This window comes from Solanum tuberosum, unplaced genomic scaffold, assembly GCF_000226075.1.
Source record: "Solanum tuberosum cultivar DM 1-3 516 R44 unplaced genomic scaffold, SolTub_3.0 scf00004, whole genome shotgun sequence".
Lineage (NCBI taxonomy): Eukaryota > Viridiplantae > Streptophyta > Magnoliopsida > Solanales > Solanaceae > Solanum > Solanum tuberosum.
The window spans coordinates 3,237,766-3,262,608 of NW_006238930.1; the positions used below are offsets into that span (position 1 = coordinate 3,237,766).

The 24,843-nt window shown below is 35.5% G+C and overlaps 1 protein-coding gene and 1 long non-coding RNA gene across 15 annotated transcripts; one reads left to right on the plus strand and one right to left on the minus strand.

The window, feature by feature from the left end:
• Positions 1–6,282: 6,282 nt before the first annotated feature.
• On the minus strand, positions 6,283–23,824 carry LOC102603317 (titin). Of its 14 annotated transcripts, none has more exons than XM_015307413.1 (27): positions 23,582–23,823; positions 20,783–21,850; positions 20,225–20,650; positions 19,643–20,104; positions 19,130–19,528; positions 18,717–19,016; positions 18,195–18,614; positions 17,670–18,080; positions 17,138–17,557; positions 16,601–17,023; positions 16,078–16,488; positions 15,546–15,968; positions 14,988–15,431; positions 14,469–14,849; positions 13,988–14,356; positions 13,394–13,873; positions 12,845–13,279; positions 12,337–12,729; positions 11,869–12,222; positions 11,365–11,757; positions 10,059–11,258; positions 9,766–9,927; positions 9,542–9,652; positions 8,550–8,930; positions 8,279–8,437; positions 7,938–8,195; positions 6,283–7,438 (listed from the first exon to the last, which is right to left on the minus strand). In XM_015307413.1, the coding sequence occupies exons 1-27, from the start codon at positions 23,615–23,617 to the stop codon at positions 6,494–6,496; spliced, it is 11,664 nt and encodes a 3,887-aa protein (XP_015162899.1). In that variant the 5' UTR covers positions 23,618–23,823; the 3' UTR covers positions 6,283–6,493. The 14 variants fall into 14 exon arrangements, with proteins under 14 accessions (XP_015162899.1, XP_015162896.1, XP_015162901.1 ...); XM_015307410.1 differs by having other exon boundaries at positions 17,688–18,080; positions 20,765–21,850; XM_015307415.1 differs by having other exon boundaries at positions 10,059–11,255; positions 11,383–11,757; positions 20,765–21,850.
• Positions 8,937–23,475, plus strand: LOC107060085 (uncharacterized). The gene is made up of 3 exons (XR_001473138.1): positions 8,937–9,085; positions 22,848–22,944; positions 23,340–23,475. It is a non-coding gene; the product is annotated as an uncharacterized lncRNA (long non-coding RNA).
• Positions 23,825–24,843: the final 1,019 nt, after the last annotated feature.

Here is a 24,843-nt window from a genome sequence, read left to right on the forward strand (position 1 = left end):
TTTTCGCGTTTGGCGGTTTGTAGGTTTATATTATGAAATGGACCGTGTAAAATGGATAATATTCATTTTGGCATCTTTAAAATAATGCGATTTACTCCTTTGAAATTAGAGTAATGACAGATTAATCCCTTCATTCATCGAGATAGACTTTGTAATAGTTAATACTCTAATGAAAAGTGATCATAGTTGGATCAAACAAATCATATTATCGGAGTTGACCTATTGAAAAAATGTTTTTTTTGGGCTGAATTAAATTAGACGTGATAAAATATTTAAATTTAAACATTTAAAAGTTTGAAAAAAAATCACAAATAAAGATTTTATTTACGTGAAATTATATAACAATCTAATTAAAAGTAAGACCATCTCCAACTCACCTACTCTCTATTCTCTATATTTAGAAAGTAAAATAGAGAATGGACAGTCCAACCCCCCAAATTTGGAGAACTACTATTCACACTCTATATTTCACTTTTTCATTATTTTATTATTATTACTATTATTTTCTAATTAACATATTATTTTACATATAGTGTCAGTAATTAAATATCTAATATTCATAATTCTTTTTAAATGTAATATAATATTTTTTTTAAAATATTATTTAATATGTACTACTTTCATCCCAAATTAAAGTATTTTCTTTTTTTTTCTAATTTTCATCAATAATATAATTTTATTTTATTATTAATTTCACTATAAATAATGCACAAAATTAAAATGATAAGATGAAAAATTTAATTTAAAAATACAATACATAACATAATAATTTAAATACAAGATAAACACAATTCAATACATAACATAATAATTAATTTATCACAACACTAATTTAGTAATCCGGTAGGTCATTTCCAATTTAGCACTATTCGGAAAAAAAATTAGGGTATGATGGTAAATGAAAATCTCCGATTTAAATAATTTTTAGTTAGACATAAAAATATTAAGGACAAAAATACTCATTTTGAACTCTGTAGCCATTAATAGAACATTTATGGAAATAACGTAACATTTTTGAAAGTTGAGGGTTTATGTAATGTTTACGTAATTGTATTTCACTTTTATTTGAATTTGTATATTATATAAGTAATATTTTCTTGCAATTTCTGATATTTAGAAATTTAGAATAAAATAAAATTTTATATTAAATAAAAATTGAAAAATAAATAAATTATATCACATGAAAATTATATAAAATGATTATTTGGAAAAAAGAAAGAATGAATTTATATTGTGAAATAAGAAAATAAGAACGAAATAAAAATAATAATATAATATTAAGAAGAGAGAAAAATATTCTTTTTAGAAAGTAGAATAAAAAATTGGACTGGAGTTGGTTGTTTGAAAAAATAGAAAACTCTATATTTGGAGCGTAAAATTGAGTTTAGGATTGGAGATGCCATGAGAATAAAAAATTTAGTTTACCTATTTTTGTGCGAATTCCTGAAAACATTTCTTTTTGTTAACACTCCAAGAAGATAAAGGCTAACAACATAAGAGATGATTCGCATATTTTTTGGCAAAGTGTCCATTTTGAATTTTGATTTGTAGTTTTGGGTAGGGTCTCTTTTGGTATGTTGTGCCATAAATATATTTGTTTGGGGTCATACTTTTTATCCTTCGTCATGGGAAATCCATCTTTGTTAGATGAGTCATGAATCCACTATTTGAGTCATATGAGATTGGTTAATTTGCACTAGTATTCAATCCTCCCCCTCTTTGGCATGTGGTTGGAATTTGACTTGGATAAGTAAAGAACTGTTGACTTTTGTTATAACCTTGTAGCTAATGGTATTGTTCTCCTACTAGTGTTTGGTACTATGAACTACTGTGGATTAATTCTTGTGGATTAATTTTTTTATGCTTAATTCATTGATCACTAATTACATTTGTCCTCACATTTCAAATGAATATCTAAATTAAAGCATGTACTTATTAAACATTTACATTATTCATAATGAGTACCTATTAAGCATTACATTGTTCATGGCATGAAAAGTGCATTACATAGATATTCAACACGTGAGAGCATTTTTCCTTTTTAAAAAAAAATCTATTTCATCTTCTTCTTTCTTAATCTTACCTTCTTCCAACATCACCACCATTTTAGCCGCAATCGCTATCATTGTCACCACCATCTACCCTTATCATCTCTCTTATCTTCAATCACCTCACTTTTTTCCTCACCACTATCATATTCATTTGGAATCACCATTACTATCCTTTTCAAATACTTAGAAATTACTTTGTGAAATTAATTTTTTTGAAATATTCTTCAACACCAAAAATAAGAATGAGATTTTAAACAAAATGGAGGTGGGTCCAGCTTTAAACCAAATAATTTTAAAACCTCTTCTTAAAAAAATGAGTGATTTATTTTGAAACGTCTCAATTCTATTATTAACTGTTAGAAAAAAGAGAGGATAAAATGAAGAAATTCAAGGAGTTTTATTTCAAACAAATAATTTCATAACCCTAATTTAGAGTTGATAGAGATTTCTCCACTAAAACAACTCAATTTCACCATTATCGGTTGAATTTTCTTCAACTTTCTTTAAAATAATATCTCTTTATATATTAAAAAAAGAGTTCAAAATATTTAGAAGTAAATAATTTAGTCTAAAACTGTTCTTATCATCAATAATTTGGTCCAAAAGTATCTCTACTGTTACTTAATGGATAAAAAACGAGAGAGTTAGAGATCGAGACATACAAATTTAATCATCTCAACAATTAAATGACATAACAAAAAAAACCTATTTTATGATATCATTATCATAACAGTTCTTTATGTCCTAATATAAATATAGTGGTGACTAATGGACGGGTTAAGTCAAATTTGGGTGGAGTTGAAATAGGTCAACAAAAAAAGGGATAATTCAATCCGTTCATATTTCATAGGAAAAAAAGTTAGAAATATATCCAAACTTTGATCGAAATTGCTATAATAATACTAAATTTTGGAAATGATCTTTTACCATCCTGCACTATTTAATAGTGTATTTTAAATGTATATATGTGCCCACATGGACATCATAAATATTGCATCTTTATAAATAGTAACGTGTCCACGTGGGCACATATATACCTTTAAAATAGTCTAGGGGTAAAAGGTCCTCCATAAAGTTTGGCATCGGAACAACAATTTCTGCTAAAGTTGAAGTATTTTTCAGACTCTTTTTCCAATTATGAATCATTTTTATAACGATAGAGGTATATATGAGCCATTTTTGTAACGAAGATTATATCAGTTCTACATGAGAAGATTTTGGAGTATATCAATTTAAAAATAGCTGTAATTATCTTTTCATATTCCAAAATTTGCACTAAGAAAACAATTGAGTCAAAAGTTAAAATAAAAATAGACTTTTCTTATTAATTAATAAAATAAATATAGAATATATATATTTTTAAAAATAGCAAGTAATATATTTTGTATTAAATAGATTCTTTTTTGCGCGTGTTTTATCTATTATTATTTTTTGGTTTCATTCCCGCGTGTATTAACCAGTGGGAAAACTATAAGGGGTCGTTTGGCAGAGTGTATAAGAATAATGCTGAATATGATGTATTAGTAATGCATGCATTAGTTATGCTTGCATTATTTCTTATACATTGTTTGGTTTGATGTCAATACCTAGAAATCCATGGTATTAACAATACACACCTTAATACACTATACATAGGTTGAAAAAGAGTACCAAACAAAGTACTAGTAATACACAATGCTAATGCATGCGTTATTTTTCATAATACACTCTACCAAACGACCCCTAAGTAACACCCACATACCACATGCGCATATTAGACCTCACCACCTTAACACCCACATATTACCACCTGCGCATATTAGACCTCACCACCGCCATATACACCGACCGCCTGTATTCATACTCTACCGCTTCCCTTCATTCAGAAAAAGAAAGAATGATAAATCGATAATTGAATTCTTTGCTCTTTCCATTATCTTGTATTCTTCCATTCATACAGAAAAAGAAAGAAGGAAAATACGAGAAATCGAAATTGGAAGATGTCCGATCAAAACCCTAAACCCTAAATCATTTTTCTCGGTTTTCTACTACTCTTCCCATTATCTTCCATCCATTAAAAAATAAGAAGGAAAATTCAAGAACTCGATATGTTGAATTCTTGCATGTTGGAATTCAAGAACTCGATATGTTGAATTCTTGCATGTTGGAATTCAAGAACTCGATATGTTGAATTCTTGCATGTCGGAATTCAAGAACTCGATATGTTGAATTCTTGCATGCCGGAATTCAAGAACTCGATATGTTGAATTCTTGCATGTCGGAATTCAAGAACTCGATATGTTGAATTCTTGCATGTCGGAATTCAAGAACTCGATATGTTGAATTCTTGCATGTCGGAATTCAAGAACTCGATATGTTGAATTCTTGCATGTCGGAATTCAAGAACTCGATATGTTGAATTCTTGCATGTCGGAATTCAAGAACTCGATATGTTGAATTCTTGCATGTCGGAATTCAAGAACTCGATATGTTGAATTCTTGCATGTCGGAATTCAAGAACTCGATATGTTGAATTCTTGCATGTCGGAATTCAAGAACTCGATATGTTGAATTCTTGCATGTCGGAATTCAAGAACTCGATATGTTGAATTCTTGCATGTCGGAATTCAAGAACTCGATATGTTGAATTCTTGCATGCTGGAATTCAAGAACTCGATAATGCATGTTGAATTTTGAAGTGACATTGGTATTCTTAAATGCATATTTAAGAAATCGTAATTTTAAGAATTTATTTTTATGTAGCATATAAAGGAAATTCAAGAAGTCTTTTGAAAGAAGTTGAAAAAAGTAAGTTATGTTGTCATCCTAGCAGAATATGTTAAGCATATTCAAGAATTCGTTTCCCCTGTTTTCCCCTGCTTAACTGAAAAACAGGAATTTGTTTTTCCCTGAGATTTACCTACTCATGGGACTGTTCTTTTTATGTTTGTTATTCTTTTAAGTGTGTTCATCAGTATCTTTTTACAGATGATCTTTTATGTATTATTTTGTGGTTTTACTTGTAATTGGGAAAACTTGTATGGCTGCAACACAAAATAAAGATGTTCATGTACATTTCTTTCCTGGTGCTTCATTTGCAATAAAATACTTTCTATACTTCTGCCGCCTCCCCAAAACACAAAAAAAGGGGAGATGAAATATATTTTGTGTTGAACACTAATGTATGTATGTTTTGATTATTTATTCTAGCTGGAGTTGAGTTGGAACATACATATTGGTGCTTAGGTACTTATTGCCCAGATTATGGAAACAGTATGTGTATGTTTCTTTCATCTTCTGTTATGATTCCTTTGTCTGGTCATTTTATCTATGGTTTTGTATGCTTGCTTTACACCAGCTACATCAAAATACCGCCATTCAGATGATATGCATACTTTCTTTGTAAGCTTTGGCCTTAAAGGAGAGGCTCTGAGCTCTACTGCTGACGTTTCTTTGTTGGAAATTGTTACTAAAACTCATGGGAGGCCAAATGGATATCGTAAGGTTTTGAAGGTAAAGTTCTTTTGAGTTTTAGTTGGTCAACTCCATTAGGATAGGCATGAAACTACCTATCACCCTTTTTTTTGTTGCAAAGTTCTATTTTTTGTCACTAAATCACCCTTTTGGTGAAACTACACAACCTTCTACTTTTTTTCTTGTTCTTATTACTCTCTCCGGTTTAACTCAAAAAAGCAATTTAACATGTTCTCTCTTGAGCTGAAAAACTGTTGCTTGACACAGCACCTCAGGTGGGTCTATGAGATTTTAGAATTAAATTTCCATTCATCGTGTTTTTTCTGACTTTGCTCTGTTTCCTTGTTATCTGCTATATTTTCTTCGCGGTCTCCTTCTTCTTTCTACTTGGATTTGCTGAACTTGAGCTGAGGGTCATCCAGAAACAGCCTCTCTACCTCCACAAGGTAGTGGTAGGTGGCATTTGTCACTATTAATGCATAGTTCACTGTATAGTGAAAATACAATATCGCCTTTTAAAGTAGTAGTTAATATGAGGAAGTTATATAATGTCTATGGATAGTTTTTGACAACGACAGAGCCGACTTGGAAAGTTGTCTTGCTAGGAGAAACTACTTGGGAAGTTGTCTTGCTAGGGGAAACTACTTGGAAAGTTGTCTTGCTTGGATAACCCATTTCAAGTCTTCCTTCTCAATGTTAATGGTGGGTCATGTAAAATAAATTATAGATATGCTTTTGGTGGGGACATACTGATACTACAATAAGGGTCCTTAGTATGTGGTGGAACTGGTTGATGTTATTGAGTTGTCGCTGAGAAGTTGCTAGCATGTATCCAATAATTATGGAACTCCTAATACAATAAGATTACACATTCTGAACAAACTTTTCTACTTTATTAAAAACTAGAGTAGCTGAAAAGCTTTTCACTTTGTTTTTCTTGAGTACTTACAACTTCGAATAATGTGAAGTTTTGATCTTTTTTCTCCGCCTTACTTTGGTGATGATGGCTTGGTCTGAGAGGACTTACCAGTGATGGCTTTCTTCACCTTTGCAATTGAGTGCTTGACTTTTGATCCGACTCCTGACAATATGTTCTGATGTTTTTTGGGAGGAACTTTGATATCAGCATCTCTGGAGATTTCTACGATCACTGGATCTTCAGAACTTGACACTTCTCTTTTTTTTTGAATTCCTTCCTCTTCTCTGTCGTTGCCTTCTCTTTCTTCAGCAAAGTCTTCCTCAATTTTTGATGTCTCTTTTGTTGATACATGCACAAGGTCAGATAGTGCGGCCTTAGCTTGTGTCTCTCTCGATATGGATTCCTCTGGTACTTCTTTTGAATCACATTCAACTTCTTTCTTGTTTTCATAATTTTCCTGATGTTGTTCTGTTTCAGAAGTTTTGCATTTTTCCTGCATGTACTGGATATTTTTGGCCTCTGCACCCAGTTCCATATGTGGGGTAATGCTGTCTTTGGGAGTACCATTGGCATCAGTGCTGCTTGTTGGAATAGTTTCCTCCCTTTCCAATGTAAGTAGAGGATATGCTGCTTGCTCGTGTATCTGCTTAGTTGTATTGCTCTCATTGCTCACCATGTTATCCATCGCTATCTCCTTTTCCGAAACCGTAACAGATTTCAATGATGTGAAATGTTCGGTTACTTTTTCCTGTTCGCCCCTTGTCTTTTCCTCTGGTACACGTCCTACTTGGGCACCTGGAGCATTTTCAACTCTTACTTCATGTATTTTGTTTGTTTCGTTGCATGTTATCATCTCTCCGGAACTTGCTGCTGTTTTTCGTTCTGATCCAAAAGGTTCCAAACTTACTCTTTCGGGTTCACTTATTGTTGTTTCCTCCTCTTTTTGCACCTGTGTTGTGTTGTTGTTTGAGGAATCTTCGCTGGTGGTCTCTCTTAAATCTTCTTCTTGTTCCTCCTATGAATTCATAATTCGCCGTCAGATGCGTGAGTAAACAGGGGAGGCAGGGGGGAGTAAGAAAAGATTGGAATAATGTTTTTTGCTTCTATTTTTTTATCTTTGTTTTTTCCATCTTTGACACCTACGAACATTGGTAGTCTCCAGTAGACTTTTCCTTAGCCAGCTGTGGCTGAAAGGGATTTCATCTTAGTGATCTTTTCTAGAGTAGTTTTATGAACTGTCATATAATGTCTGTGTATATCAAGGTGGTGTGTATCCTGCAAACAATTTACTAATATAATTCAAGTTTGTAATTTACATCAATACTTTGTTTCCTCTCGTTAAATCATTTTCAGCTGGACCTGTATGTAATTAACCTATGTGCTGAATATTTCATGCAGTTTGAGTTCAATCATTTTCTATCAGCAACCTCTTTCCTAGACAGGAGGGAGTAAAACGGATCAAATCATGCTGATAAAATATTAAGATGGAATATAAGTGTGCAATTTAATCAGACCTCTTTGATTGGAGTCTTGATTTCCATCGTAACACATTCACTCTTTGATTCTGTGGCCTCTTCTGGGAGGTTTGTCTCAGTACTTTGATGATTAATATTGTTATTGTCATCAATATCAATTTTCTCCAGTTCTTCTAGCTTTTCGGATGTTTGTTCTCCAGCAGGTGAATCTTCATTCTTCTCTTCTGTATCCATGACTGCACATGTGTTGTGTTTTATATGCTGCTTGTAATCATCCTTTTCAACTCCTTTCAACATCTACAGAAAGAACAATTTTCTGAATAGGCAACTTTCACACTTTCTTAAGTAAGATGTATGATAACTGCATTCCAATTTCTAACCATTATGCTTTGGAATTCATCTCCCTTGTCAAAATTTTCATCTGTCTTCACTTCTGAATTTTCTCCCTCTTTTAACTTATCTTGGTTGGTTCTGAGGCTATTTTCTTCTTCAAGGCAATCCGCACAAGAAATATCCTCTGTTTCTGATTTGTCAATGATCTGGAATTTGATCAGTCAACGTTAGCAATCTTTTAAGAAATACAGGAGAAAAAGGAAAAATATACATTTAATCAAATGATGCATGGTGCAAAATCTTAATTACAATTTTTACCTCCTGAGCAGGTACACTGTAAGGCTCCTCATGGTCTGCAGACCTTTGTAAAGTATTGGTGTCTGCTATTCCTCCTGCCTGTTTCTCTTCGCGTAGCTCAGCTAACTGATGCTTCAGTTGTTCATGTGGATCTGCACAGCTTTGTAACGTATTGGTGTCTGTATCTACTGCTGCTTTGTTTTCTTCAGAAATTTCAGATGTCTGATGGATAAGTTCTTCTGTGGATTCAGATATCTTTTCACTGTTTCTTCCATTTGTTTCTTTTTCAACCGGAGTATCGAGACTATAGCTAATATCTATTTCTCTGTTTTGTAGCTCAAGCTTATCTGCATCTGGGGTGTACTTATTATGATTTTGGAACCCGAAATCAGAGCTTTCAACCTGTTGAATGAGCCATTCATGATTTGGTTGGTATCCAGAAATAACTGAAAGGGTGAGGAAATAAGAGAAATTGCTGGAGGCTGCTAGCATGATGTAATAAAACACTATTGCAGTGGATATGCTGCTTCTAGCTGTGATTCGTCTTGAGATAATCTGTAAGTTTTATTCATGTTTCTGTAATGGTTGTAACGGTAAAGGGGGGAACATCAAGTTCTGTTTTGCTAGCTTTTCTTTAACTTCTTTCCTGTACTGTTATAATTTAGTTCCAATTTTATAATGCAGAAATGTGATTTTTTGTAGCAGATTGCCAATCGGCATTTATGTTATACTCTGCCTGCTTATATGAAATGTTTCATGCAGTTGGCCATACATAATGTTCTCACAACAACATCTCCTCAATCCTCTCTTTGCAGAAGGGAACGGAGACTCAAATTAATTATATTCCTCTAGAGATTTGTGACCTTAACTAACTTGGAGTTGTGACTTAGTTGTTGTTCTGAAAATATCGTTCACTGGAGAATTAAATTTCTTGTCTCATTAGCATGCAATAAACTCGTAGATTCTTAGTAGATGCTAATCAGCAAATTCATTATAAGTTCTTGTTCACTTACCTTGTTAGTACAGTCCTCCACCCTCATTTCTTCTGAAGAAAGTTCAGTTACGTTCTCTGCTCCATGGGAGTCATTAGCCTCTTCTGTGGTTAGATTGGCTTGCTGACCATTCTGCAGAAAAAAAAGAGAGCAATCCAGTGATGAAGAAAGAGAGAAAGCAGCATTTCTATTTTACCTTGGGCTTAGGTATATGAATTGTAAACAGGCTTGTGTGGTCACTTAACCTCTTGATTGGGGATTTCTGAAACCACTTTGCTTTCTTCAAAGTTATTTGCCGCCATCTCTTCTTTGGCGGATGTTAGAAGTTCATCTAGAGTCGTTTCTTCTTTTTGTAGGGCATTATTGTTTGACTCATCACCAGCATTGATATCTTTAAGTTCTTTTATCTGTTTGTAGAGATAGTTTTTTTTTTTTTGGTCAAATGAAAGATTATAGTGACAGATTTTATTATGATTTATGACTAGTTTAGGCACATGAAAAAATATCATACTATTAATAGAAGGCAGACATTTAATACCTCAGTTTCAACTTCTTTGCAAGGTTGTGCTGTTTCTTTGACAAACCGTTCTGCCTGTTTTCCAATCAAAGCTTCTTCTTTCTCTACATTATGTGTTTCAGATTCATCAATTCTTTCAGTGGCAGCTTCTGTCTCTTCCCTGTTTTGTTTTTTGGGTTCTTCAATTGGTGGTTCTTTAGGTTTCTCTTCAATTATTGGTTCTTCAAGTTTCTCTTTACCTGCTAGTTCTTCAGGTATCTCATTAACTGTTGGTTCTTCAAAGTTCTCAACTGCTGATTCCTCAGGTTTCTCCTCAACTGATGGTTCTTCATGTTTTTCATCAACTGTAGCTTCTTCAGGTTTCACCTCAACTGTTGGTTCCTCAAGTTTTTGGTCAACTACTTGTTCTTCAGTTGCTAGTTCTTCAGGTTTCTTTTCAACTGCTAGCTCTTCACGTGTCTCTTTAACCACTGGTTCTTCAGGTGTTTCTTTCACCTCTGGTTCTTGAGATTGCTCCTCAATCACTGATTCTTGGGGTTTCTCTTCACTTTTTGGTTTGGGTGTTACTTCAACTGCTGGTTCTTCAGGTTTTCCTTCAACTGCTAGTTCTTCAGGTTTTTCATCAATTGTTGGTTCTTCAAGTTTCTCTTGAACTGTTGGTTCTTTTGGTTTCTCTTGAACTTCTGGTTCTTGAGGTTTCTCTTCAATCATTGGTTGTTCAGGTGTTTCTTTCGCCACAGGTTCTTCTAGTGTCCCTTCAATCACTGGTTCGTCGGATTTCTCCTCAACCGCTGGTTCTTTGGGTTTCTCCTCAACTTTTGATTCTTCAAGTTTCTCCCTAACAACTGGTTCTTCTGGTTTCTGTTCAACTGTCGGTTCCACTGGTTTCTCTTCAACTGCTGAATCTTCAGGCGTTTCCTCAACTTCAATGGTATTGCATGAAATTTCTTGAGGTTTCTCGTCAACTAGTTGTTCAGGTGTCCCTTCAACTGCTGGTTTGTCAGGTTTCTCTGGTTCTTCGAGTTTCTCCTCAATTTTTGGTTCTTCGGGTTTCTCCTCGATGTCAAATTCTTCCCGTTTCTCTTCAACTGTCGATTCCTTGAGTTTCTCTTCAACTGCTGAATCTTCGGGTTTTTCCTCAATTTCAGCAAAATCATTGTTGGTATTGCATGAAATTTCATTGCCAGTCTTATCATTTGAGTCCACAACATGCTTATTCTGCTAGAAGAAAGTTTCACTTAATTTTTCAATAGATAAGCAGATGTGAATTCATTGCACATACATAACTATTAGGATGGACAACTTTGTGACAGTGTTTGATCCTCACCTTTTCGAGGGGCGTTACCTTTTCAGCTGCTGCTTTCTCTAGTTTCTCTTCAACAACTACTTCTTCATGTTTCTCTTCAGCTACTTGTTTGTCAGGTGTTTCTTCCCGTGCTGGTTTATCAACTGTTTCTTCCCCTGCAACTGGTTCGTCAAGCTTCTCTTCAACTACTAATTTTTCAGGTGTTTCCTCAACCATTAGTTCTTCGAATTTCTCCGATACAACTGGTTCTTTAGGTTTCTCTTTCAGTGCAGGTTCCTCATATTTTTTTTCTATTACTGTTTCTTCATGTTTTTCCTCAACAGCTGGATAGTCAGAAACATCACTGTTGTCGTTGCACAGAATTTCACCATTAATCTTGTCTGTTGAGTGACTTGAGTCCGTATCTGGCATATTCTACAAGAAGAATTTAAAGATTCACTAAGACTTTTAATAGATAAGTAGATGCAAATTCCTTGCATGTATAGAGCTAATAGGATGGTAAACTCTGCGACAGTGCTCGATTACCTTTTCCAAGAGAGTCACCGTTTCAACTGCTTGTTTTTCAGATTTCTGTTCAATAGCTAGTTCTTCCGGTGTCTCTTCAACTGCTGGTTTGTTGGGATTCTCTTCAACTATTAGGTCTTCAGGTGTTTCCGCTCTTGCTTGCTCTACAAGTGTTTCTTCAATTGCCAATTTTTGAAGTTTCTCATTTATTACTGGTTCTTCAGGTTTATCCTCAACAATTGGTTCCTCATGTTTTTCCTCAACCATTGGTTCTTCAGTTTTTTCCTCAACTGCTGGATAGTCAGCAACATCAATGTTGGTAATGCATGGAGTTTCAGTGTCAGTCTTCCCTTTTGAATCTATAGCTGACATATCCTGCAAGAAAAATTTAAAGTTTTACTTAGTCTTCCAATAGATAAACATATGTGAATTGTTGCACATACATAACTAATAGTACAGTTAAAGCTTGTGATTGTACTTGATCCTTACCTCTTCCAACAAAGTTACCTTTTCAGGTTTCTCTTCGATTACTAGTTTTTCAAGGTTCTTTTCATCTGCTAGATCTTCAGGTGTTTCTTCAACTACAGGTTCTTCAGATTTCTCTTCAACTGTTGGTTCTTCAAGTTTCTCCTCGAAAACTTGTTCTTCAGTTTTTTTTTCCACAGCCGGTTCTTCAGGTTTCTCTGTCACTGCTGGTTCATCAGTTTTTTCATTAACCGCTGGTTCTTCACGTTTCTCTTCAATCACTTGTTTTTCATGTTTTTCTTTAACTACCTGTACTTCAGCTTTATCTTCAACTGTTGGATAGTAAGCAACATCGTTGTTTGAATTGCCTAGAATTTCACTGTCAATCTTGTCCTTTGAGTCTACAATTGGCATATTCTGCAAGAGAAGTTCAAAAATTCGATTTAATCTTCCAATAGATTGGCATATGTGAGTTCGTTGCACATATAAAGCTATTAGAATGGATAAACTTTGTGACATTGTTTATCCTCACCTTCTCTAGGAGAGTTTCCATTTCTGGTTTCTCCTCTTCAATTGCTGGTTTGTCATGTTTCTCTTCAACAGCTATCTCTTCAGAGGTCTCTTCAACCATTGGTTCTTCAGGTTTCTCTTCAAGTGGTAGTTCAGGTGTTTCCTCCCCTGCTAGCTCTTCAGGTGTTTCTTTAGTTGTTGGTTCTTCAAGTTTCTCTTCAACAGTTGGTTCTTTAGGTTTCTCCTCAACTGGTTCTTCAGATTTCTCCTCAATTGTTGGTTCTTCAGGTTTCTCCATAATTGCTGGTATATCAAGTTTCTCTTCAATAACCGGTTTTTCCACAGCTGCTGGTTTTTCAGGGTTTTTCTCATCTTCTAGAAAGTGAGCAGCATTGTTGCTAGTATTGCAGGGAATTTTATTGTCAGTTTTTTCCTTCGAGTCTGCAACTAGCAAATTCTGTAAGAAGAATTTAAAGTTTCACTTAGTCTTTCAGTAGATAAGCAGATGTAAATTGTTGTACATACATAACTAATAGGACAGATAAACTTTATGACAGTGCTTGACCCTTGCCTTATCCAAAAGAGTTACCTTTTCTGGTTTCTCCTCTTCACCTGTTGGTTCTTCAGGTTTCACCTCTTCAACTGCTGGCTCTTCAGGTTTTTCTTCACATGCTAGTTCATTAGGTGTTTCTTCCCGTGTTGATTCTTTGGGTGTCTCTTCAGTTATTGTCTTTTCAGGTTTCTCTTCAACCTTTGGTTCTTCAAGTTTCTCCTCTGCCAATGGTTCTTCAAATTTCTCCTCCACAGTTGGTTTTTCACGTTCTTCTTCAACTGCCAGTTCTTCAAGTTTTTTCTCAACCGCTGGTTCTTCAGGCTTCTCCATAACAGCCAATACTTCAGATTTTTCTTCAATCATTGTTTCATCATTATCTTTTTCAACTACTAGTTCTTGAGGTTTTTCCTCGACTGATTCATAGTCAGCAATATCATTGTTGGTATTGCAAGGAATTGCATTATCTATCTTGTCCTTTGGGTCTTCCATTGGAAAATTCTGCAAGAAATTTAGAGTTCTACTTAGTATTTAAATAGATAAACATATGTAAATTCGTTGCACATATAAAGCCTAATTTGATGAATAAACTTTGTGACAATGTTTAATCCTGACCTTCTCTAGAAGAGCTTCTGTTTCAGGTTTCTCCTCTTCAACAATTAGTTCTTTAGGTGTCTTTTCAACCGTTGGTTCTTCAGTTTTCTCTTCAAGTGCTAATTCTTCAGGTGTTTCCTCCCCTTCTAGCTCTTCAGGTGTTTCTTCAGCCGCTGGTTCTTGAGGTTCCTCCTCAACCACTGGTTCTTCAGGTTTCTCCTTAACCGCTGGTACATCAAGTTTCTCTTCAATAGTTGGTTCTTCAGGTTTTTCTTCAACTACTGACTCTTCAAGATTTTCCTCAACTTGTGGAGGGTGAGCAACATCATTATTGGTATTGCATGGAGTTTCACTGCCAGTTTTGTCGTTTGAGTCTACAACTAGCATATTCTGCGAAAGAATTTAATGTTTCACTTAGTCTATCAATGAAGAAGCAGATGTGAATCATTGCACATACATAACTAATAAGATGGATAAACTTTGTGACAGTGCTTGACCTCACCTTTTTGGATGTCTCCTCTTCAAGTGCTGGTTTCTCTTCAAATAATAGTTCGTTAGGTGTTTCTTCCCGTTTTGGTTCTTCAGGTGCTTCTTCAGTTATTGGTTTTGCAGCTTTCTCCTCAATTGTCTCCTCAACCAATGGTTCTTCAAGCTTCTCTTCCATTGTTGTTTCTTTAGGTTTCTCTTCAATTGCCGGTGGTTCAGGTTTTTTCTCATCCACTGGTTCTTCTGGCTTCTCTGAAACTGCTGTTTCTTCTGATTTCTCTTCAATTGCTTGTTCTTCATGTTTTTTTTCAACTACTGGCTCTTCAGTTTTTTCCTCAACTGATGCATAGTCAGCAATGTCGTTGGTATTGCATGGAATTGCATTGTCTGTCTTGTCCTTTGAGTTTACAATTGGCAAATTATGCAAGAAAATTTTAAGTTTCATTTAGTCTTTCAACAGATAAACTTATGTAAATTCGTTGCACATATAAAGCTAATATGATGGATAGTTTTTATGACAGTGTTTATTTGTCACCTTCTCCTGAAGAGCTTCTGTTTCAGGTTCTTCCTCTTCAATTGCTGGTTTTTCATCTTTCTTTTCAACAACTAGTTCTTCAGATGTGTCTTCAACTGTTGGTTCTTCAGGTTTCTCTTCAAGAGCTAGTTCTTCAGGTGTTTCCTCCCCTGCAAGCTCTTCAGGTGTTTCTATAGTCGCCGGTTCTTCAGGTTTCTCTGTAATCTCTAGTTCAGGTTTCTCCTCAACTGGTACTTCAGATTTCTCCTCAAATGTTGGTTCTTCAGGTTTCTCCTTAATAGCTGGTACACCAGGTTTCTCTTCAATGAGTGGTTCTTCAGTTTTTTCTTCAACTGCCGATTCTTCAGGATTTTCCTCACTGTCTGGAGAGTGTGCAACATCATTATTGGTATTGCATGGGATTTCACTGCCAGTTTTTTCGTTCGAGTCTACAATTAGCATATTCTGCAAAAAGAATTTAATGTTTCACTTAGCCTTTCAATAAAGATGCAGATGTGAATCATAGTACATACATAACTAACAAAATGGATAAACTTTGTGATAGTGCTTGACCCTTACCTTTTCCAAAAGAGTTACCTTTTCAGGTTTCTCCTCTTCCATGGCTGGTTCTTCATGTATCTCTTCAAATGCTAGTTCCTTAGGTGTTTCTTCAATTACTTGTTTTTCAGGTTTCTCCTCAATTTTTGGTTCTTTGATTGTCTCCTCAACTGATGGTACTTCAAGCTTTTCTCCCACGGTTGGTTTTTCAGGTTTCTCTTCAACTGTCGGTTGTTCAGGTATTTTCTCAACCGCTGGTTCTTCTGGTTTCCCCGAAACCCTTGATTCTTCAGATTTTTCTTCAATTGCTGATTCTTCAGATATCTCTTCAACTATTGCTTCTTCAGTTTTTTCCTCAACTGATGCATAGTCAGCAATGTCATTGTTGGTATTGCATGGAATTGCATTGTCTATTGTGTTCTTTGAGTTTACAATTGGAAAATTCTGCAAGAAAATTTAAAGTTTCATCTAGTCTTTCAATAGATAAACATGTAAATGCGTTGCACATATAAAGCTAATATGCTGAATAAACTTTGTGAGAGTTAATTCTCACCTTCTCCTTAAGAGCTTCCATTTCAGGTTCCTCCTCTTCAATTGCTGTTTTTTCAACTTTCTCTTCAACAACTAGCTCTTCAGATGTATCTTCAACCGTTGGTTCTTCAGGTTTCTCTTCAAGTGCTAGTTCTTCAGGTGTTTCTATTGCTGCCGGTTCTTGAGGTTTCTCTTCAGTCTCTGGTTCTTGAGGTTTCTCCTCAGCTGGTACTTCAGATTTCTCCTCAAATGTTGGTTTCTCCTCAACTGCTGGTACATCAGGTTTCTCTTCAATGACTAGTTCTTCATTTTTTATTTCAACTGCCGGTTCTTCAGAATTTTCCTCAATGTCTGGAGAGTGAGCAACATCATTATTGGTATTGCATGGAATTTCACTGCCAGTTTTGGTGTTCGAGTCTACAATTAGCATATTCTGCAAAAAGACTTTAATGTTTCACTTAGCCTTTCAAAAGAAGAGCATGTGAATCACTGTACATGCATAACTAACAAAATGGATATACTTTGTGATAGTACTTGACCCTTACCTTTTCCAAAAGAGTTACCTTTTCAGGTTTCTCCTCTTTCATTGCTGGCTCTTTATGTATCTCTTCTAATGCTAGTTCCTTGGGTGTTTCTTCAGTTACTTGTTTATCAGGTTTCTCCTCAATTTTTGGTTCTTTGATCGTCTCCTCAACTGATGGTTCTTCAAGCTTTTCTCCCACTGTTGGTGTTTCAGGTTTCTCTTCGATTGTCGGTTGTTCAGGTATTTTCTCAACCGGTGGTTCTTCTGGTTTCTCCAAAACCCTTGATTCTTCAGATTTCTCTTCAATAGCTGATTCTTCAGATATCTCTTCAACTTCTGGTTCTTCAGTATTTTCCTCAACTGATGCATAGTCAGCAATGTCATTGTTGGTATTGCATGGAATTGCATTGTCTGTTGTGTTCTTTGAGTTTACAATTGGCAAATTCTGCAAGAAAATTTGAAGTTCCATTTAGTCTTTCAATAGATGAAACATATTTAAATTCATTGCACTTATAAAGTTAATATGCTGAATAAACTTTGTGACAGTGTTAATTGTCACCTTCTCCTGAAGAGCTTCCGTTTCAGGTTCCTCCTCTTCAATTGCTGGTTTTTCATCTTTCTCTTCAACAACTAGCCCTTCAGATGTATCTTCAACTGTTAGTTCTTCAGGTTTCCCTTCAAGTGCTAGTTCTTCAGCTGTTTCTATAGCTGCTGGTTTTTCAGGTTTCTCTTCAGTTGCCGGTTCTTGAGGTTTCTCCTCAGCTGGTACTTCAGATTTCTCCTCAAATTTTGGTTCTTCAGGTTTCTCCTCAACTGCTGGTACATCAGGTTTCTCTTCAATGACTGGTTCTTCATTTTTTATTTCAACTGCCGATTCTTCAGGATTTTCCTCGATGTCTGGAGAGTGAGCAACATCATTATTGGTATTGCATGGAATTTCACTGCCAGTTTTGGTGTTCGAGTCTACAATTAGCATATCCTGCAAAAAGAATTTAATGTTTCACCTAGCCTTTCAAAAAAAGATCATGTGAATCACAGTACATGCATAACTAACAAAATGGATAAACTTTGTTATTATACTTGACCCTTACCTTTTCCGAAAGAGTTACCTTTTCATGTTTCTCCTCTTCAACGGTTGGTTCGTCATGTTTCTCTTCAAATGATAGTTCCTTAGGTGTTCCTTCAGGTTTCTCCTCAATTGTTGGTTCTTTGGTTGTCTCTCCAACCAATGGTTCTTCAAGCTTTTCTCCTCCAACTGTTGGGTTTTCAGGTTTCTCTTCAATTGTCGGCTGTTTAGGTATTTTCTCAACCTCTGGTTCTTCTGGTTTCTCCAAAACCCTTGATTCTTCAGACTTCTCTTCAATAGCTGATTCTTCAGATTTCTCTTCAACTACTGGTTCTTCAGTTTTTTCCTCAACTAATGCATAGTTAGCAATGTCATTGTTGGTATTGCATGGAATTGCATTGTCTGTATTGTCCTCTGCGTTTACAATCGGCAATTTCTGCAAGAAAATTTAAAGTTTCATTTTGTCTTTAAATAGATAAACATATATTAATTCGTTGCACATATAAAGCTTATATGGTGGATTAACTTTGTGACAGTATTTAATCCTCACCTTCTCCTGAAGAGCTTTCCTAACAAGTTCCTCCTCTTCAATAGCTGTTTCTTCATCTTTCTCTTCAAGAACTAGTTCTTCAGGTGTCTCTTCAAGTGCTAGTTCTTCAGGTGCTTCCTCCTTTGCTAGCTCTTCAGCTGTTTCTTTAGCTGCCGCTTCTTCAGGTCTCTCTTTAGACGCCGGTTCTTGAGGTTTCTCCTCAACCAGTACTTCAGATTTCTCCTCAAATGTTGGTTCTTCAGGTTTCTCCTTAACTGCTGGTACATCAGGTTTCTGTTCAATGACTGATTCTTCAGTTTTTTCTTCAACTGCCGACACTTCAGGATTTTCCTCAATGTCTGGAAAGTGAGCAACATCATTACCGGTATTGCATGGAATTTCACTACCAGTTTTGTCGTTCAAGTCTACAATTAGCATAGTCTGCAAAATGAAGTGAATGTTTACTTTGCCTTCCAATAAAGAAGCAGATGTGAATCACAGTACATACATGACTTAAACTTTGTGATAGTGCTTGACCCTTACTTTTTCAGGTTTCTCCTCTTCAACGGCTGGTTCTTCATGTTTCTCTCCAACTGCTGGTTTTTCAGGTTTCTCTTCAACTGTCGGTTGTTCAGTTTTTTTCTCAACCACTAGTTCTTCAAGCTTCTCCGAAACAACTGATTCTTCAGATTTATCTTCAATTGCTAATTCTTCATGTGTTTTTCCAACTACTGGTTCGTTAGGTTTTTCCTCAACTGATGCATAGTTAGCAATATCATTATTGGTGGTATTGCATGGAATTGCATCGTCTATCTTGTCCTTTGAGTCTACAATTGGCAAATTCTGCAAGAAAATTGAAGTTTCACTTAGTCTTTTGACAGATAAACAGATGTAAATTCATTGCACATATAAAGCTAATATGATGGATAGACTTTGTGGTAGTGTTTAATCTTCACCTTCTCCAGAAGCCCTTCTGTTAAAGGTTTCTCCTCCTCCATTACTGCTGGTTTTTCAGGTATGTCTTCAACCATTGGTTCTTCAGGTTTCTCTTCAAATGCTAGTTCTTCATGTGTTTCCTCCCCTGCTAGCTCTTCATGTGTTTCTTTCGCTGTCGGTTCCTTAGGTTTCTTTTCAGCCGCTGGTTCTTCAGGTTTCTCCTCAACCGTTGGTTCTTCAGGTTTCTCTTTAATCTCTGATACATCACGTTTCTCTTCAAAAACTGGGTTTTCTGGTTTTTCTTCAACTGCTGGTTCTTCGGTTATTTTCTCAGTTTTTGGATAGTGAGCAGCATCGTTGTTGGTATTGCATGGAATTTCACTATCAGTGTTGTCCTTAGAGTCTACAACTAGCATTTTCTGCAAGAAGAATTTAAAGTTTCTCTTAGTCTTTCAAGAGATAACCAGACATGAATTGTTGGACATACATAACTAATAGGATGGATAAACTTCTTGATAATACTTGACCCTCACCTTTTCCAAAAGAGATACTTTTTTGGGTTTCTCCTCTTCAACTGCTGGTTTCTCTTCAAATGCTAGTTCATTTTGTTCCTGTGTTGGTTCTTCAGGTGTTTCTTCAGTTATTGGGTTTTCAGGTTTCTCTTCAAATGCTTGTTCATTTGGTGTTTCTTCCTGTGTTGGTTCTTCAGGTGCTTCTTCAGTTACTGGTTTTTCAGGTTTATCTTCAACTGCTGGTTCTTCTAGTGTCTCCTCAATCGATGGTTCTTCAAGTTCCTCTCTTGCTACTGGTTTTTCAGATTTCTCTTCAACTGCTGGTTGTTCAGGTTTTTTCATAACCACTGACTCTTCAGATCTCTCTTCAATTGCTGGTTCTTCAGTTTTTTCCTCAACTGATTCATAATCGGCAATAGCATTGTTGGTAATGCATTGAATTGCATTGTCTGTCTTGTTCTTTGACTTTTCAATTGGTGAATTCTGCAAAAATAAATAAATTGAAGTTTCATTTAGTCTTTCAATGGATAAAACAGATGTAAATTCGTTACGCATATAAAGCTAATATGATGGATAAACTTTGTGAAAGTGTTTAATCCTCACATTCTCCTGAAGAGCTTCCGTTTCAGGTTTCTCCTCTTCAATTGCTTTCTTTTCAGCTTTCTCTTCAACATCTAGTTCTTCAAGTGTCTCTTCAACGGTTGGTTCTCTAGGTTTCTCTTCAAGGGCTAGCTCTTCAGGCATTTCCTCCTCTGCTAGTTCTTCAGGTGTTTCTTTAGCTGTTGGTTCTTCAGGTTTCTCTCCAGCCTCTGGTTTTCGAGTTTTCTCCTCAAATGATTCTTCAGATTTTTCCTCAACCTTTGGTTCTTCACGTTTCTCCCTAACCATTGGTAAATCAGGTTTCTCTAGTTTTTCAGGTTTTTCTTCAACTGCTGGTTCCTCAAATTCTGCAAAGTTAGCAGCATCATTGTTGGTATTGCATGGAAGTTCATTCTCACTTTTGTCGTTTGAGTCTACAACTTGTATTTTCTGCAAGAAAAATTTGAAGTTTCAGTTAGTCTTTCAGTAGATAAGCAAATGTGAACTGTTACACATACATAACTAATACAATGGATAAACTTTGTGCCAGTGCTTGGTCCTCACCTTTTCCAAGAAAGTTACCTTCTCAGGTTTTTCTTCAAATTCTAACTCTTCGGATGTTTTTTCTCGTGTTGGTTCTTTTGATGTTTCTTCAACCACTAGTTCTTCGGGCTTCTCTTCAACCTCTGTTTTTTCAAATTTCTCCTGAACCTCTGTTTCTTCAGGTTTCTCTTGCACAACTGGTTCTTCAGTTTTTACTTCAACTGCTGGTTCTTCAGGTTTTTCTTCAACCGCTGGTTCTGCATGTTTCTCCGTAACTATTGGTTCTTTAGTTTTCTCTTCAATAATTGGTTTTTCATGTTTTTCTTCAACTTCTAGTTCTTCAGTTTTTTCCTCTACTGCTGGATGGTCAGCAACATCTTGGTTTCCCTTCTCGATTGAGTTGTCCCCATGTTTCGCACTCGTATCTGATTCAGCATAATCTGACCTGGTTTCTTCTACAACATCAACAAATGAGTTAACAAGCACATTCCTAGCACCCTCTCCATCTCCTGTCTCTTTTTTCTCGTCCTCTCCTCTTTGGCACTCTGATTTGGGGGATATGAAAATATTTCTATCGCCATTGTAGTCATTTGCATCTTTGACTGCTTTCTCATCCTTAGTGTCGCCAGGTGATTTGATTGCGTCAGCGTCTGTCTCTTCCGTTTTATATTTTGCAGAGCTAACATCTCCTCGGACTGTCAAGGGGATAGATGTGTTCTTCTCAACATTGCTCATTTCACATGATGTTTCACTCTCTTCACTTGGATTCTGTGTTCCCGCAGAAATGATTTCTACTCTTTTGTCTTCTGCTTTCTCCCCCAGATGGAATGAAGTCCCGGGCATCTGTTCATCTGACTTGTTTGGTGTATCGACTGATACATGGACTTCCACTGAACTACCATTTTCTTCGACAGCTTTGGAAACTAAGGGTGATGCATAAAAATTTTCACCCTCAGTGGTTCCATAATTACCTTTAATCAGATCCTTAACATTTTCAACCTCTGAAGTTTCTTCAAACTCAGATAGTGATTGGTCCCTTTTGTCTTTCTCCAACTTCAGTTTGTCTGATATTGTGTACACTTCCCCTAGCAAATTCTCTTCCTTTATCTGCATAAAGAATGATGTTTGCTATGTTGTAACAGAATTAAGAAGAAATGTGTTTTAAGTTATCCAACATTGGCAGAGCAGCACTAAAGTTACAACATGAAATTTGTCAGACTAATCCTGCCCTATTGGAACTGTATAACATTAGCAAGATCCCTTTTTTATCATTGAAATGGAGTTACTAACCCTAGCTTAGTGGTCAAAGCCTTAAAAGGTCCCAACTCCCTACATATAGGACCTTCTCAGGACCTATTTACTCTTCGTATTATGTATGAGATATTTATCATTGGCGAAAGAGACTGCAGTACGAAACAATAGAAAAGAATGCAGGAGGACTTCTACCTACAATATTTGAAGTAGTCATAAACCTACTAAGTTTGTGAAAAACTGGTGAGATACTGTTTGTTGCATGTACAAGTGATTTGTTTGTGGCTTCTAAAGAAAGATAAATTTGGAGTTTTCAGTTGGGTAAATACAGATTAGTCCGTCAGCTGGGGGCTTAATTCTTTTAACTTCTGAGAATATACACATTAATTACCAGTAGCATGTTTCTAGATTAGGTTGATTTGACAAACAAGTCGTATAGAGAATTTATAAGTGTTGGTGTCAAACAGTCATGATAAACCAATTACCTCTAACATTTTTCTCAAGTGTTTCTAAACCATGAGAGGATTGATTTGAAATGTATATCCATAACTTCTCCATATAAGTACCTGAGTGGAACAGTTTGCCTTCCAAGGCTAACTACAAGTTTGTCTCACACAATTAAAATGAGGAACAAGTCTTTTTGGGGAGAGTCAAGTTTTTCAATACTAATTTATTTAAGAAGAGTTTTAAAAATCAGATTTTATTGATTTGTTTCTGTGCTAATTCAAAGAGGTTTTCGTTTTATCAATAACTATAGTCTTTTGGAGAGAGTCAAGTTTTCAGTATTACATTATTTCATGAGCAGTTGAGGATTAATAATTGTGCTGATTTATTTCTGTGCTATTTCTTTTAGGTCATATTACCTCCAAAAACATATATAGAAGTCAAGTTGTTATTACCTAAGAAGAAGATCAACTGTTATACGGGACTATATCAAGAAGGAATCTCAGGTAAGGCAAAGTTTTCCTGGAACTTTATATGAACATTCAGCCGTGGTAGTCAGGATGCTCTTCAATTAGCCAATTCAAGAAGGATCGAGTTTATTGTAGAATAAACAATTTGATTCAGTTGAATATCTACTAATTTGTAGAAATAACATACAAGTTCCTGAAACTAGGAAACTTCTATAAGTGATAAGCAAAACCGAAACAAATTTTCTTTTGTCATCAAAGATTGCATGAAATAATCTTTACATGAAGATGGTAACCTTGATTCGGTTCTTTAGTGACAACCTTTGCGCTTTGAAGAAAATTGGCAGTGATCTGGTGAAGTTATTTCATTAACGCATACTTCAGTGGCGTACTAATACTTAATCTAGTATGTAACATGTATTTGTACTTCTTAGGAACACTGTATTCCTGACCGATCTTTATGGAACAAATGAACACATCTCTCTTCACACAGTTGTTTGAGGTATGATCTCTGATCAAGCCGTTGCTTCTTTTGAAGTTTTTTCATATACATGAAAGCAAGCTTGACTACTACAATTAGCTATAGAAATTACTGCTGCAGCTAATGAAATGATGAAACACGCAAAATGAAGAAGTATCATGCTCACATAAAGTAAAAATAAATGAGTTAACTTACACTTTTGTTCTCTGGTATTTCAGCGTCATATTCCATTTCTCATAAGCTGATCGCAGAACTGCTGTGTTACGTTTTCTTTTCCACTCGCTAAAGACTATCAGAGTGTGTGTTGTACAATTGAACTCGACTGACAAATCTCATAACTTTAAGTAGAGATTCTCTATATATGCCAATGCAGAATTACAATAGTTATATAATAATTAACTGATGACCATGTTGTTAAAGTAGACAGAAAATGACAAATTCCACTTGTTAATTCTACTAATATAGTGAGTTGGACATAGATGCCTGGTCCTTTTGAATGATGAGTAGTCACATGCCCCTCTAGTGTAGCTTTAGTCATCAAACAGCCACATAATTGTTTGTTATGACTGTAGGGATTGTGCTGCTGACAAGGAGATATTGCCAGAAGATTATACTTTTACTTGATCCCAGGGTGGTTATAAACTAAGTTGCGCAGACTCTTCACTTTCAATGCCGCACCCATGTCTGATTCTCCAAAAATACACTACTTTTGGAGATCCGACATGCATTCGTTGACATTTTCGAACCAACCTAGGTTAAAATTTTATTTGAAGGAGAGTAACATGCCTTCCTAACAATCTTTAGATAGGTGTTGTTGGCTTGAATTTTCCTACAAATTGGTTTTATTGATTTACTTGATCTTGGACAACTTTGGCTTGAATTTTAATGCATTTTACTAGTGATCCTATAATCTGTTTGACCATTATTTTAGTGAGATAATTTTGGACTAAGAGCTCAAATGGAGCGACGTAAACAAAGAGGATTTATATAGCCGGTTTCAACTTGCTTGAGACTGAGATGTAGTTGTATTTGAGCCTAAAACTGTGATGTATCAAGTGAGTCTGTTGATCTCAATCACCCAATACAAATATGGAATCGAAAAGGTAAATGATACAGGTAACGGAGGGTAAAAGAAAGAGAAAGAAACTAAACAGTCATTTCTAAAGGTAAAAAAAAGATGTCAACATAGGTAAAAAAAGGTCAAATTATATTTTCCTCCTGGTCTTAAGGTAAATTAAAGGGAAACCTGTGTCATGTGATAAAAATAGTCAATAACTTTACAATAAACCATGAGATGGGCACAAAGGGAAAGGAAAGAGAAGGATATTTAAATCAACAGATGTAAAGTTTCATTGATAGGTGCAATTTTAGTATACAGTTCAAGTCAAAAAGCAACAATAATTTACTGATGACTGGGTAAACAATAATCAGGAGCAAGAGAGTTCGAACCCAATTCG